Source organism: Poromitra crassiceps (assembly GCF_964638095.1).
Source record: "Poromitra crassiceps genome assembly, chromosome: 7".
Taxonomy (NCBI): Eukaryota; Metazoa; Chordata; class Actinopteri; order Beryciformes; family Melamphaidae; genus Poromitra; species Poromitra crassiceps.
The window spans coordinates 13009750-13026605 of NC_139628.1; the positions used below are offsets into that span (position 1 = coordinate 13009750).

The 16856-nt window shown below is 44.1% G+C and overlaps 1 protein-coding gene across 1 annotated transcript in view; it reads left to right on the forward strand.

Annotated features, from left to right (window-relative positions):
* Positions 1 to 2465: 2465 nt before the first annotated feature.
* cfi (complement factor I) overlaps positions 2466 to 16856 on the forward strand; it is a gene marked incomplete at both ends in the record, with an annotated part of 32892 nt that continues 18501 nt past the window's right edge. The window contains 4 exons of the mRNA XM_083639954.1: positions 2466 to 2566; positions 7083 to 7236; positions 12269 to 12332; positions 15059 to 15224. Of these exons, the coding sequence (XP_083496080.1) occupies positions 2466 to 2566; positions 7083 to 7236; positions 12269 to 12332; positions 15059 to 15224 (485 nt within the window). The remainder of the gene's footprint in view (positions 2567 to 7082; positions 7237 to 12268; positions 12333 to 15058; positions 15225 to 16856) is intronic.

Consider the following 16856-nt stretch of genomic DNA (forward strand, 5'->3'; position numbering starts at 1 on the left):
CAGCAGATTACAGTACATCATATTAAAGTATAGTGTTAACACTGTCTATAATGTAACCTATTACAGCAGATTACACTACATCATATTAAAGTATAGTGTTAACACTGTCTATAATGTAACCCATTACAGCAGATTACACTACATCATATTAAAGTATAGTATTAACACTGTCTATAATGTAACCCATTACAGCAGATTACACTACATCATATTACAGTATAGTATTAACACTGTCTATAATGTAACCTATTACAGCAGATTACACTACATCATATTAAAGTATAGTATTAACACTGGCTATAATGTAACCCATTACAGCAGATTACACTACATCATATTAAAGTATAGTGTTAACACTGGCTATAATGTAACCCATTACAGCAGATTACACTACATCATATTAAAGTATAGTGTTAACACTGGCTATAATGTAACCCATTACAGCAGATTACAGTACATCATATTAAAGTATAGTGTTAACACTGGCTATAATGTAACCCATTACAGCAGATTACAGTACATCATATTAAAGTATAGTGTTAACACTGGCTATAATGTAACCCATTACAGCAGATTACAGTACATCATATTAAAGTATAGTGTTAACACTGTCTATAATGTAACCTATTACAGCAGATTACACTACATCATATTAAAGTATAGTGTTAACACTGGCTATAATGTAACCCATTACAGCAGATTACAGTACATCATATTAAAGTATAGTATTAACACTGTCTATAATGTAACCCATTACAGCAGATTACAGTACATCATATTAAAGTATAGTATTAACACTGGCTATAATGTAACCTATTACAGCAGATTACACTACATTATATTAAAGTATAGTGTTAACACTGGCTATAATGTAACCCATTACAGCAGATTACAGTACATCATATTAAAGTATAGTATTAACACTGGCTATAATGTAACCCATTACAGCAGATTACAGTACATCATATTAAAGTATAGTATTAACACTGGCTATAATGTAACCCATTACAGCAGATTACAGTACATCATATTAAAGTATAGTGTTAACACTGGCTATAATGTAACCCATTACAGCAGATTACAGTACATCATATTAAAGTATAGTGTTAACACTGGCTATAATGTAACCCATTACAGCAGATTACAGTACATTATATTAAAGTATAGTATTAACACTGGCTATAATGTAACCCACCTGATTTTGTTTACCAGGATTTACAGCAGCCACCTGAACACTCAAAGCCAACAGAACAACAAGAGATACATTCACCTGGGTCTCAATGCAGGGTCCAAAATAAATTATTGGCTCGTGAATGTTCCCATTTGACCAGCCACTCAATAGATTACCACCACTGGGTTGTTTCTGGCTGGTATGAGTGAAGGAAATCTCTTGCATATTTTACCAACATTTAGCAGGTGGCTGGTGCTCATTTTGGAGCGTAAGACAGGATTTACAGCACAGATACACTCAATTAAAGCCAAAAGCACAATACTCAGAATCAGAATCACAATCAGAAAGACTTTAATGATCCCCGGGGGGAAATTGGGACAGGTTACAGTAGCTCGCACTCAGAACACAACATAGCATAAAATAAACAGTAGTAAAATGCGATAAGTAAGCAAAAATAAAGCAAAAATAAATTAGAGTAAGTATAAAGTAAGCAAAATAAGTAGAGTAAGTGATGTACATACGTGTCAAATTGTAGTTATTGCACACTGGACTTATATTAAGTCGGCTTGCCCGACATTACATTACACGTGGCTCAGCCAGGCACAGTTACGTTGTGTCTCAGGGAGACTGAGCGTCTCCGAGATGCTCCGAGCCGAGGTGCTCTTTTAATAACCATCTAATTGTCCATAAACGTATGGAACATGTTGTCAAAAATAAAGGGTTGTGGCTCTAAGGGATCATTTTGTCCCAGGCCCGGGCAAGATACACGGTGGTCCTGTGAAGAAGCTCTGGGGTATGGGACCCCTGGGCTCTTGGGCCCAGTAGGCCCGTTCCGTAGTACATCCCTGCCCGGGCGGGGCTGTGAGCAGGTTGGTCACCTGAGCATAGGCATCTGGTGGAGGCCTGGAGGGTCAGGGCGGCTCTCAGCTGCAGGTTGCCAGGCAGCTTCAGATGGCCGAGGCTCTCCAGACCCTCCAGGGAGACACTTGACCCGATTGGTTGTTCAGGCGGCTGAGGGGTGGGGGTGTAATCTGATTGGTTGTTCAGACGGCTGAGGGGTGGGGGTGTAATCTGATTGGTTGTTCAGACGGCTGAGGGGTGGGGGTGTAATATGATTGGTTGTTCAGACGGCTGAGGGGTGGGCGTGTAATATGCTGTGTTTAAGACCTTGTTGAAATGTTGAAATATGTTCTACTTCCTCCTCCAGGAGAGTCACCCGGAGTTGGAGCATGAGCCAACCAGACTGTTGTTCCGAACCACTGACCCCGCCCCTATGCCCACTAGCCCTGCTCCCATGACTACTAGCTCCGCCCCCACGGCCACTAGCCCTGCCCCCACCCTGGCACCCCGTTACACAGATGAGTTTCTGGGATCAAAGGAGTGTCAGGACAAACAGTAGGTGCTGTGGATTGGCTGGGTCTGTTAATTTACATTTTTATTTCTTTCATTTGTACTTTATTATCTCTACCCTATGCTCTTGTGTTTTTATTCATTGCTTCAGTGGTTTGCTGTTTTGTTGCTCATGTTTCTCTCTTAGGGCATTTTCACACCTGTAGCTTGTTTTGCTTTCTTCTGATTTAGGGGCTTAATTAATACAATTGTTGCGTTTGGGCCTTTGGTTCGTTTGTGTTCACACAGCCACAAATCAAACAGTCCAAATAGGATTTGCCAAACCTCCTGGATTGGTCAGGAGACTCTGGGAATAAAAGCCTCTGGTAAACCAGCCGGTCACGTGAACTCACATTTCATTTCGCTCTCGCAGACCGTCTGGCCTCAAGCCCTGGGAGGGAGTTTGCAGAAATTGCAAAGTGTTCCAGCCAATCAGCGACTTGCCTCGCAGTTGACATCGTAACGGCCAATCAGGAACGACGCCACTGGCAAAACAGTAATGGCTGCCTCCGTGCCTGTCCGCCTCGAGCAGTAACGTCATCGTTCGTCAAGTTTAAACTTTAAACAGCCATAAAGTGCAGTTATTGCCGAAATAGACTCAATATGCAACAGCGGAGTTTCTCGACGGAAGAGCTGTTTTCGCCGTTCTCCATTTGGTTTTGACTGGATCCAACGCTGATTGGCTGAAGGAGTTGTCCGACAAGGCAAGTACACCCGACTGCAAACACTGGGTTAAAGCTTGAGAACAAAATGAAATGTCAGTTCTGTGACCGACTGGCTTACCAGACTACCGGTGATAGCCTCTGGGAATAGGGGGAGGGGATCTCACTCAGAGATCTTATAAGATTATAATAAGAATGTGTGTGTGCGTTGGGTAGGCATAAATTGTACATTATGTGTGCGAGGAGAGAGAGACAGAGAGAGAGAGAGAGAGATGGGGGTAGTTTGTTTATTTATTTATTTAAAAAGAATCTCTGGTAATTTGGTCAAGATAAAACAAGACTCTCGCAACTTCCGCCATCCTATCCCGGAGACTCCAGAGGATTACGCATATGAACACGTGTCCTGTCAGGAATAAAATATTAATATATAATTTAATAATAGCCTACGGACATTTCGAGGAAGCCACTGCAATCGGTCTGATTGTATCACAGAAGAAGGCTGGCGCTGACGACCACGACTTGTTTTTATTTACCATATTGGAGACCAGAGGCAACTTGGCTGTCGGATCGAGTCCAAACTGCTGATGCAGGGCTCGACATTAACTTTTAAAAGTGGTTGCCGGAGGGGCAACCTGGCAAGAGCTTTTGGTTGCCCGAATAAAAATATGGTTGCCCAATTTTAGTCGCCTTATATTTTGAGTAATTAAGATACTATGCAGTCATAAGCCGGCTTAATAATGACGATGTGACAGAAAAGTAAGTATAATAGTCTATAGTATATAGATAGGCCTATTCAGCATGCGCACCTGGTGTAATAGTAGTAATAATGATAATAATAATAATAATAATAAATTTGTGTCATTTCGTTTTCTAAACAAATCTTATTTTTTGTTTTTATAATGCATTTGCACTGAAAGGATTTAACTAATATTTGTGAACTTTCATTTTCATATATTTTTTAACAGTTATTGTTCATATTGTGCTTAATTTATTAATTAAAAGCGTTATTGATAATGAAGTAGCCTATGCCTCCTCATGTTCATTCAGGGATACTATGACAGTGGTTTGGGGCCCCCACTCTGATGTTGCATAGGGCCCCAAAAGGCCCAGAAGCGGCCCTGCAATCCCTCTCTCTCTCAGCCCGTATGACAGGCTGACAGGCCAGGGATGCAAATCATTCCTCAGCACATATACGCGGTGGTAAAACGTTTTTGAAGGATGTCCTGGTCGAGGTGTATGTTGTAGGCTTGTTGTAGGCTACATGCTTTGCAGTATAGCGTTATGCTGGAATTATTTAATTATTAAGTTTGGGCTGTCGCACGGAAATGAGAGACACTGAATCTTGACGAGAAAACGTGTGGAGCGTTTATACACTGTGTGTGGGTTTCTGCTCGCGGAAGTGAGCTGGAGTCTTGAAAACTCCACTTTGTCCGCTCAGCCGCGTCCACGTAGTTACACAATTCGGGGTGTGCACAGCCAGGTGAAAACCGTCTGCACAGGAGCCTTGTGGAGGGGCGCCTCTGCTGATTTGACTCACTTTTCCGTGCGGACACTCGCCGATGCGGGAAGCATAATGAGACCTATTAAGCGCTTGTTGTAGGCTACATGCTTTGCAGTATAGCATTCGTTTTCCGTCCCGTTCAAAGACGCACGGGTATTTCACCTCGATGACAATTTCCTCGTCCTTTGTGCGGGGCTGCGGGCGGACGCGGTTCTTCTTGTGTCTTGCAGCTGCTGTGATTGTGTGCGAGCAGCCCCACCTGTCCCAGTCAGTACTCGTTAAACATACCGCACGTGCAGCATGCATCACGTAGGTTCCGAGTTCCGACTGGTAATTAGTAACATCGTTCCGATTGTAACAGCAATAAAATGTCACATATATGTCACTCACAACAAGTATTAAAACATTTATTTGGTGTATATTTTGCTGTTTGCTGCTGTACATATTTTGTTGCATGTTAAATCGTGGTTGCCCCTGGGGCAACCAAAGACCAAGAAATGGTTGCCCCATGTTTTTTTTGGTTGCCCGGGGCAACCGGGCAGCCGTTAATGTCGAGCCCTGTGATGATTACAATCATGCAAACATCCCCAAAAGTTGATCCATGCAAACGCTACCCAGCAAACATTTTCCCCTAGAACGACCGTCTTCTGCACATCAACCCAATACGTCGAGTCAGGGTCTAATTCTATATCTGGTACGAAAATCCCAACGACGGCAATCTTCAGCTATTCTGCCAAAATGATGTACAGTGTGCATTCAGTAGTGTTACATATAGGCTACGGTATTGTCCATATTTAATGATCTTTGCTACATAAAAAAAAAAGTGTGGCCGCGTGCGGGATTTGAACCCAGACAAACAGCAGCTCGGCGGAGGGGCCGTGCAGCTCCTCGAAAATGTGACTCCGCGGCGTCAACTCCTTGTTGTGAGGAATGATTTCCTCATTTAACAGTGCTTGTCCCTCATCTAGCAAAGCCTTCTGCAGGCTCAACGGAATTAGTTTTGAAATGGAGGGACAATAAAATGTCCCCCCCCACCGACATGATTGCAAGTTCTTGGTAAACGACACAAATAACGTTTTGGACGTGTACGGCAGCCAACGCTAACGCTAACGTTAACATTCAAGTATGCACAGTCTCGCTGTCGCCGCTAGTCGGCGGCAAGGCTCCAAGTCGAGGGTGCGCAGAACCCTGTCAGCGCCTTTACTTATGCGCTGTGCTATCAAATTGATGTAAAGCCACGACTTCAGCGTGAACGTCTCTTTCCTGGAACATGAGCCTGACTCGCGGTTACACTGCCGGTAACAGCGAGTGTCAGGATTCCAACCAACGATGAGGCAGGTACGTTAGCCTTTATCATTTTTGGATCATGGACGATAAATGTAACACGATTATATGTTGACTACGGCTTTGGAGGTTTAGCTTAATGAATTAATTTAGCGTCAAATAAAACATGTTGTATAATGGCAACACCGGGCCAGGGGACACAGCATCGTATACAGACGAACACAGTCAACATTGAAGAGTCTGTTACATAATGTGTTTTCAGATATAAAAAACGGGCATCCAGAAATAGTGCTCTTTGTACGTGGAGTGCACGTCACCATGTGACTGTCTGATCACACAACCAAATCAATTGTCAATCATATGTCGTTTTATTCAACAAAAACACAAAAGATGTGGTGTTTTCAGAGCAATTAGATTATCCAAATAAAAAAGGTTTTGTAAGAGACAGTCTTGAGTTACTTTGGGGGCAGCCGCGCTTAACTTTCGGGGTAGACGACGGGAAGAAATGAGGTCAGGTGACGTCGCGGTCTTGACTATGTTTGCTGGCTAGTTTAGTTTCACAAGTTGCGAAAACAGGATCTGAAGAATGAAGATGTTGTTTTTAACCAATGCAATGCTCGCTCTCAGGCCGTTACGCACAGTGCAGCTGGCTTATCCAGACACGTGCACTGTTTCCTGCAGTTGTGTCGGATTGAGTTCAGTTCACGTTCTCACCACAAACGAACCGCTCCAGAGTTCGTTTGGACCCTTTCTTGGCGAGCTTGTTTTGCCCCGCATCCGAGCGCAATTGCTGGGGTCCCCCCCCCCCACAACACACACACACACACACACACACACACACACACACACACACACAAACGAACCGCACTAAGGGGGAAAACGCTCCGGAACAATTGCTCCTAACGAGACAGGTGTGAATACACCCTTACGTCCCTGCATATCTCTTTCATGCATCATTGTTTTGTTCATTTCAATGTCAAGTCCTTCCATGTTTGGCCTGTTCATGTCTTCTTTGTTCTCCTTTACATAGCAGGTATCCATCTTGTTTAGTGTTTGTCCTTTCTCTTTCTCTGAGGTTCACTCGTGCGTCATGTGACCTGGTGTTTTGTCCTCCATGGGAGCGTTGCATCAACGGCCGCTGTTCCTGTAAACTGCCCTATCAGTGTCCCAGAGAGGGCGTGGCCAAGGTCTGTGGGCGGGACGGCAGGCAGTACCTCTCCTACTGCCAGGTAAACACATGGAGCCATCGAGCAAGGCACTAACAGTGCCGGGGTCACAGGTTCAATTCCCAGTGGGATGACGAGTCCTACAGATATAGACACTTATGGTACTTTAACAGATATGTTTGGTAATTTTGCACTGACGTCATCTTTCTCTTACATACGTATCGTATACTGTAGTTGTAAAAGTCATTTTGGTCTGACTGACTTCACTTCAATGACAGCGTCCGTTATAAATACAGTAATATATGATTTGAAGGTACAGAGACAGTCGGCATGTGTGGGGACGCCCACAAAATGTTATACGGCTGGCGCGCGAGTGGGGTAAAACCGCCGATATATCTCAATGGGCTGACTCACCAAAGGACGGTGCTGCAGCTCCAGTGGTGTAGTCTACCTTTTTTCAGAGGGTATACTGTGACTCTGACCCCCCCCCCCCCCCCCCCCCCCCCCCCGTGGGGCGTGGTTTCGGCCGGAAGTGGGCGGAGATTCGACCCATTTCTTGTTGTTGTTCCTCCCCAAATTTACAGAATAGCTTCAGCCATCAGCTTCATCTTGCTTCTTCGGTCGCTATTCTCTCTCCTGAAGATTTGTTTGCCGACGGGGAGAAAGCCCCACGTCTCTCTCTCTCTCTCTCTCTCTGCTCAACGCTGTAACACCATTTTATTTTGAAATTCAGTTGACTTTGCTATTTCCCACGGATATTGTCGCTTTTTTCTTTCCTGGCTTGACAGAAAAAGTCTGCCTTCACGCGCCTAGTCGGCTTGAAAATAGAACTCATGTAAAAATCGGCGCAGCTCAGGCGAGGCGTGGGTACACGGAAGGTTCACGTTGAGGCGCCCTGTGTACACAGCCTCACGATACGTATCATAGCGCATTTCCCAGTGCGCCAACGCAAATCTGAGTAATTTCGCAGTGTGTAGATTGCGTCTACCTGCGTTGCACGTAGACTACACCACTGTGCAGCTCTAAACTACAGGTTTGGGGGTTCTAGAGCAGAACACAAGACGTCTGCTCAAATGTGCGTTTACTGCGGTGGTTAAATCCCCGATCGTGTCTGCCTGGGCTGGCCTAGCTGCTAAATTCTAACTTTGCTGAATGGATAGAACGGGGGATTTTACCCCACCCTGACCACGCCCCCAGCCAGGCTGAGCCAGCTAAACCAGCGTCTATGACGAGACATCGCCTCAACCTATACTAGGCAACATTTTTAGGCCCTTCAAACATAAACTAACCCTTCTTCTTCCTCTTCTTCTTCCTCTTCTTCTTCTTCTTTACATTTGAAAGTATCTTTTATAAAGGGGCTGTTTGTATTTGTATGGTTTGTAAACTAAAACAGGCTTGTTTTGAGTTATGGCGCAATAATAACAATTAAAAGAGCACATTGTCCATCTGTAGAAGTCTCACTGTGCTCTTCAAGAATATGACTTTAAGATGTCAAAGAAAAAGTTTGTCTATGTTTGAAGGACCCTAAAAAAGTTGCATAGCATACCTTTGTCCAATAACAGGCCAGAATTCCCCCACTGACATGAACTTACCCCCCTCAGTTTAATGTATGAGATTCAGGAAGACTGTTGGTAGCTCCCAATTGTTTTCTGATTTATTTTACATAAAAAAAATGACAATGTTTCGAGCGCTCACAGGCTCTTTCCTCAGGTCAGGTTTGCAATGATCAAACAGGTTCAGGTGTTCCTCATAAGGAATCTAGTTGCCCACCAGTGGGTGTGGTCATGTCATGGTAGACAATTAATGTGATATCTGACACATCAAGTATCAAAAGGCAAGACAAAAAGGGGGAAATAACCCAGATATTACAATCTGACATTGCTGAAAATGATCAGAGAGAGAAGTAGCGTTATCATAAACATGAATCAAAAACACAGTAAAAGTAATTTTATTTATGTATTATTTTATTTATTTTTACTCTGAAATTCTTATTAGGGTAGGCTACTATAGTCTCATGATCTGATATTCATGGAAGTAAGTATTTAAACTCTACCCCCCATAAGAAAGGGAAGCAACACTGGACAACCAGAACTATAACAATAAACACAATAATATTAACTCAACTCAACTCAACTCAACTCAACTCAACTCAACTCAAAGTTTATTTATAACGCACATTTAAAAAAACAACTGAAGTTGATTAAAGTGCTGTACAGGTCAATAAAAGGCAAACAGTAAATGCAATGCAGCATACATCATATGATAGTATACAACACAATACAAAGGATCATAAGAGCTTTCGGGAGTCCAGCTCAACCTGAGTTGAAAGCCAGGGAGAAAAAGTGAGTCTTCAAAGAAGACTTAAAGATCTCTATGGTCTGAGCAGATCTAATGTGCACAGGGCAGCTATTCCAGAGCCTAGAGGCAGCTGCCCCAAAGGCTTGCTCGCCTCTGGTCTTCATCAGCCTATAGTCTTTGGGACAAGCAGCAGCAGCTGATTGGCTGATCTCAGTGCTCGGGCAGGGGAATGAAAGTGCAGGAGTTCAGATAGATACTGAGGTGCCAGTTCATTTAGAGCTTTAAAAACAAACAACAGAATCTTAAAATCAATTCTAAAAGGCACCGGGAGCCAGTGGAGCGAGGCCAAGACTGGAGTGATGTGGTCACGCTCTCGCTTACCAGTGAGGAGACGAGCTGCTGCATTCTGCACGTGATGCAGGTGATGCAACAACAATAACATTTTGATTCAGATTAAGATTCTGTTGTTTGTTTTTATTTGATCTTTTTTTTTGCAATGTCAGATTGTAATGTCTGGGTTATTTACCCCTTTTTGTCTTGTCTTTTGATACTTGATGTCTCCGATATCACATTCATTGTCTATCATGACATGACCACACCCACTGGTGGGCAACTAGATTCGTTATGAGGAACACCTGAACCTGTTTGATCATTGCAAACCTGACCTGAGGAAGAGCCTGTGAGCGCTCGAAACATTGTCATTTTATAATGTAAAATAAATCCGAAAAATATTGGGAGCTACCAACAGAGTCACAAGTCTTCCTGAATCTCATGAAGTCACTATTTTGACTCAGCACCTTGAAAAGAGATGTGCCTGATACTTTGACTTCTCAGCTTCATGTAGCCTGTCCTATGCCTACACACACACACACACACACACACACACACACACACACACACACACACACACACACACACACACACACACACACACACACACACACACACACACATACACATATGGGGGGCACGGTGGCTCAGTGGTAGAGTTGTCGCATCACAGTCAGAAGGTCCTGAGTTCGATTCTCGCCTGGGACACTGTGGGCGCTGTGGTTGTGTTCCCCCCCATATCTTCAGTGCCTACTGCCCAGGTGGGGTATCTCGTCATAAGGGCCTTTCTCTCTGTGTGGAGTTTGCATGTTCTCCCCGTGCTCCCCCAGGGGGTTCCTCCGTATATAACCCCCCCACTAAAAACATGCAGAAGATCAGATCGTCATCGTCATCCGACCAGTGACGACAACATCCAAAGTTGGTCCCCGGGCGCTGTATGAGAAAGCGACCACTGCTCCTGGCCTGCCCCCCGGCCCCGGAGGAAAGGACATGCCTGGATGGGTTAAATGCAGAGGCCACCGTCAGCATGAGTGTGTTGTGGCCGCATGCATGTGTTGTGGTGTTCGTGTGACAATAAAAGACGGGGCTTGTCCCGTTACGAGAGAGTTACGAGAGAGTTTTATACACACACACACACACACACACACACACAAACAGCACTACTTAGTAGCAGCAGCCCGACTGCATTCGTTAGATTAACCTAGCTGCTTCTCCAGAACATTTTACTCTAATCTTTTACTTTACATTATTCTATTTAACTTACATCATGCACCTTTTGGACTGTGAATTCCTATTTATCACCAGACCTTCAAATTAGTATGTATATATAGTCTATATTGGACTGCACTTTTTCAATATATATATATTTATACCATGGTCTGGGTGAATACTCGATTCTGATTGGCTGCAGGGTGTCCATTAAAAAGTGATAATGTACAGTTGGTAAAGTTGTTCAGCCAAATGGTCTGTTCACCATTCATATCAATGCGCCATAGTTTCATCAGTGTTATCAAGAGAGCAGTTTGAGCTCTATACCCCTGTTGAGGGTTAATAAGGCACTTTTGCAACTTGAGAAAAAAATTGAGTCGTCAAAGTAACTATTTAAATCACCCCTGTGTGCTCAGTTTATCAAAAATAACTCTTATTTACAATTTTGATTTTCGTTTCGGAGATTTTTAACCTCGCGTCACCAGGCTCTTCTCGGCGACAAAGAGGAGATTTTCCTCGGCTCGTGCACGAGCGGGGGCGAGCCCTTTGAGAGAGAGAGAGAGAGAGAGAGAGAGAGAGAGAGAGCTGCATTTCACCACATACAGCACATGCAGTGCGAGCCCCCGCTGCTCTGTGTCACTTCCTGAAACTCTTCACTCTTAAATGTTAATATACTTGGCCAATACGTATCTATCATACAAAATAAAGCAAGCAGCCAAACGGTAATGTCTTCATTTAATGTAGAACGCAAAACATGGTTAAACCTGCATTCCTGTGATAAAGTTAGCGTTTGAGTCGGCTTTAAAACGGAGGGTGGTGGAGGTGGGAGGGACTATTTTATTTCGTGGAAGACTGATTTACAGTATGAATAACAGACATTTAGCCATTTAGATTGCTTTATTTATTACACATGGAAATATAAATGACTGGTCTTATTGTTTTGTTGGCAAAACTTCGCGCGGAGGCAACCATCCTCGGCTTCGCCTCGGACGGTTCACGCCTCTCGCGTCGTCCCTTAAAAAGTGATAATGTACACCTCGTCGTGCATTAACCCTTACATATATATATATATATATATATATATTCTTTTTTTTCTGACTATAGTAGTGACCGCTATGGTCTCATATGTAACCGGATTATCTACTGTGGCAATAGAAGTGATTCTCATTCTCATTCTGTCTCAAGAAATGCGCAGGTGTTTTTTGTGTGAAATAAAAAGGTAATCCTCACGGTGCAAATCTTCCTGTTTGTCTTCCAGGCGATGGCTCTCTCCTGTCGGACCAAGAGGCCGTTCATGTCCCACTTTGGGGAAAACTGTGGGGGTGAGTTGTCAGAGAGGCGTTATTATGGATCCCACTGGAGTTTTGGGCGGAACACGCCCTGCGCCCGCCTACGAAGCGGTCAAGCGCTGAGATTGGTCAGGAGCGAGCCTTATGTTCTCTTTTGACAGCTCAAATCTCACACACACACACACACACACACACACTCTGCGCCCAGCCGCCCACGCATCATAGCGATTTCATGAACCAACTGATTCATATTGGCAGGTAGGGAAGAGGGACAGAATCTAGGGAAACAGTGGCTTGATAAAATTATGAAACTTAAAGGATGCAACTGCCATAAAACACCACGGAAGAAGAATCACTGATGACATCACTTCCATCACAAATCGTGACTGACACCGAGCCCACAATAATGTGCCATGGCTGCAGGTATAACATTTTCGCGGGCTCCCAAAATTGTGCCTGACAGAGACCGCCCACCAACCTAGACGCCATCGTGCAACTCCTACTACATCACAGTTGCTCGAGCGACAACACCGATCACATCACTGTTGACATGGATTAAGTGACATCACACTGATGACATCACTGATGACATCACAATCGTGACTGACACCGCCACCACAGACACCACTTAGCCAATTTTAAATAAGAGATGTCATGTGTCGCTGGCTGCCGTGGCTCTGCTGATGAGCCACATTGTTCGGCAGTGTATAGAGCACCACAGGAATGAGAAGTCTACTTCCGGGTTCCTAAGAGGAAACGTGAATGGGGTTTTAGAATGGGGATTTCACTTAAATGCGTATAATAAGGTCTGTGGTTAACAAGAGTTTATGGGAATGTGAATTTGGGTTCAGCAGGATAATCGTCACAAACGTGAATAACTTGTATGACTTTTGGAACATAAATGCGTTGTTTTTTTAAACACGTTTTTTAGAAAATGCTTCAAAAGGCATAATAGTGATTAACGTCCGTGAAGATTATCCTGCTGAACCCAAATTCAGATGGATCAGGAGAATTATTTTATTTAGTTTAGTATTGTCCTTAGTATTGTGCTTTCGGAAATTTGTTCATGACCTGTCTCTGTCTCAGCAACACACTCTCGTGAGATTTGGTAATAGGAACTCATGTTAGCAGCAGGCCGAGGCCGGGCACGATTAGCTAAAGCTACATGTGAAATTTGTTCATGTAGTAGCTAAATCTGTGTTTGGAAGAAAAAAAAAGTTGAATATCTTAGTTACAACTATATTGAGCAAATCAGGGGCAGCTTTGTGTTTATATGTGTGGTTTGTGTGGAGTTTGGGAACTCACAATCTCTATTTCAAGTTAGCTTGCTAGGTCAGCACTAACCCTGCGTCACCAGGCACAGTCCTCTCACAACACTTCAGGGGAGAGGTCAGGTGACCACGTGACCATTTAGGAGACTTGCTAGTACCATTTACAGTTGGCGGAGCCTGGGGTGCCGTATCTCTAATATGGACCATCTCTGTCTCTCTCTCCTCAGTGGGGTCAAAGTTCAGCAGTTCAGTAGACAGAGACACAGTGGTTAAGTGTCTCTCTCTCCTCAGCGGGGTCAAAGTTCAGCAGTTCAGTAGACAGAGACAGTGCTATATCGTGCATTCCTTTATAACTGGGAACTGGTAATCTTACCGGTTCAAAGTTCATGAGCTGGGACGTGACGTCACTAGAGCTGGTATTTCCCATTCCAAACTCGTAGGAGTCTCAGCAGCCCCGACCTAAAAAAATCCAAGATGGCTGCTCCGCGCAACAACAGTAGTTATAATCATATAAATGCTATTTAGCACTTCTGTCTTGTTTGTGTCTCGTTAAATCAGCTGTACACACAGCACGTGTGGACATGAGGCTGCAGTGTTTGTATGCGCAAAATGCCACTAAATGTTATATCAACTGTTATTGCTAACAATGGCTAGCCTGGCTAGCGAGTGGATCTGACCAGTGAACAGTGAACTTCCCAGCTCAACTTTTCTGCAAATGGAACGCTAACAAAATGGATGTGACATCATTTAGCCTCCACCTCCCAGTTCTTTTGCGATAAAGGAACGCACGATAAGTGTCTCTCCTCAGTGGGGTCGAAGTTCAGTAGATAGACACAGTGGTTAAGTCTCCCTCTCTCTCTCCCCTCCCTCTCTCTCTCTCTCTCTCTCTCTCTCCTAAGTGGGGTCAAAGATCAGCAGTTCAGTACACAGAGTAGGGCTGGGCAATATAATTGATACGGCAATATATCGCGATATTCTATTTCCCGATACTGTATCGATACTTGGACGCCAAGTATCGCGATATTATTATTATTATTATTATTTATTTTTATTATTTATTTTTTTGCAGGCCATGCCATGCCAGGCCTCTGCATCTGGTGATTCCCACCCCTAATCGATACTGTATCGATATTTCCCATATCGATGCGTTCAGTAACACTCAACACTCAGTAGTTTTGACTAAATTTGTCCACTAACTTATCAGTATAAAGTGATGTACATATTATTAGACTACCTGGGTGGTACACAGTGTGTTGTGTCTTTAGCTCTATTATTTAATTTTGAGTAAATTCTGTAGAATATCGCAATATATCGCAATATGTATCGCATCGCAATATATCGTGATACAATCGTATCGTGACCCAAGTATCGTGATACGTATCGTATCGTGAGATCCTTGCCAATACCCAGCCCTAACACAGAGACACAGTGGTTAAGTCTCTCTCTCTCTCTCTCTCTCTCTCTCTCTCTCTCTCTCTCTCTCCTCAGTGGGGTCAAAGTTCAGCAGTTCAGTTGACAGAGACACGGGCGTGGTGAAGCTGTTCCTCCCTGGCAGCAGGGGGAGCACAGGACCAGGAGAGGAGCTGCTGGTGTGTCGGAAGCAGTGGGACATGGCTGCTGCTAATGTGGCCTGCAGGGAGGCGCGGCACCCGCTGTGAGCTACACACCTACACACACCAATGCAAACACACATCATTAAGAGCAGGGTTGCGGGTGAAGCGTTACAGTGTAACACGTTAGAGTACTCCGATGACTTTGTTGAGGTACGAGCAACGTAACGCGCTGTTTTTGCATTTCAAGTAATCAATTTATTAATTTCTACAAGTAAGTAATCTGTCACCTTTGTCAAATAAAAACTGTTATTTACGTCTGAACATTTCAGCATTGTGAGATAACAAGTAAATAACAACCAACCTTGCTAGCGCACTCAAAGCACGTCACGGCCTAGCTGCCTCTGGGTCTCTGATTGGTTCCTAGTGCTGTCAGTCTGTGCCAGTGTGCACACTGCACATACTGTATGTAGCTCGTCACTGGGCATATGGCTATAGTAGTAATATAGAAGAGAGAGTGACGCCAACAGAAGTCCAAAATGCGGCTCTGGGCTGGTGATGCGCCGTAGTGATGCGCGGGTCAAGGTTTTTTAACGCCTGCACCAACCCAACCCGTCATCGGAGCCAGTCCACCCCGCCCACCCTGTTAAAATATCTGAACACCCAGAACCCAGCCCAACCCAGCAGCCCGCAAACGGCCAATTTAATGTAATATGTCTCCGGACTCACGATGAGCGCAGCAGAGCTCTCCAAGGTCTCCAAGCTCGTCTCTCTCCTTCTCTCTCTCACAGACAGACACACACACATGCGTGCCGGTGCGCGACTGGACAACAGTTTTACTGCTCTGGATGCGTTGCGCAGCTGCTTTCATGTCGTTGACTTCTTTCTGTATCGTCGGCGTTACAAACTCAGCTATTATCGATCTTTTCTCAATTAGTCCAAGGTCTCAAAATGGAAGTAGCAGGTAGAGGAGGTAGGCTACAGAAACAGTTCTTATTCCTTCCAATTTCTTTTAATTACCTCATGCGCTCTCAATTGGTCACGTAGCCTACTCACGTTGCAGTAAAATTGACAAATAGATCACAGTCGAGTCCACACAGGAAATCTGCGGTGGCATTCGTTTTAAGGACATTTCAAATAATAATTACAGCGAATAATCCTTCCAAAATGTTTGTTTTGAGAGCACCTAGGCTACCTCATTTGAAGCGCTTCTTTACTAGTGCAGCAGGTGCACTGCAGACGGCTTCAGACTCGCTGATTGTGTGTACGTGTGAGAGAGTTCACGTCTTAATAAAGGGTTACTCTGCGTGTTTCACTGCTCTAACTCAATTATATTATAATGTTGCGTTCTGAGCCTGCCCCGCCCGCACCCGCCATATTTTCTTAATTTGCCAACCCAGACCGTCTGCGGGGCGGGCCAGCCCGCGGGACCCGGCGGGTTCTGGGTGACCCGTGCATCACTAAGAAGCCATGTCAACGATCAATATTGTTATTATACAAATGTAACGTTTTAGTTAATAGTTCAAAATAGCAAACAATCAAGTTGTCATAGCGTCTGTTGTTATGCTACATGGCAACAAAACTGCAAAGCTGATTGTAAACAAGAAAAATATTGTGGTCTGCGACAGCAAGTGATGACTGGATTAACGTTAGCCATGGCTAAACGAGCAAGAAGAAGGATTAACCGAAAACGTGGATACGTAACTGATAGAGAAAATTTACATCACATTAGCCTT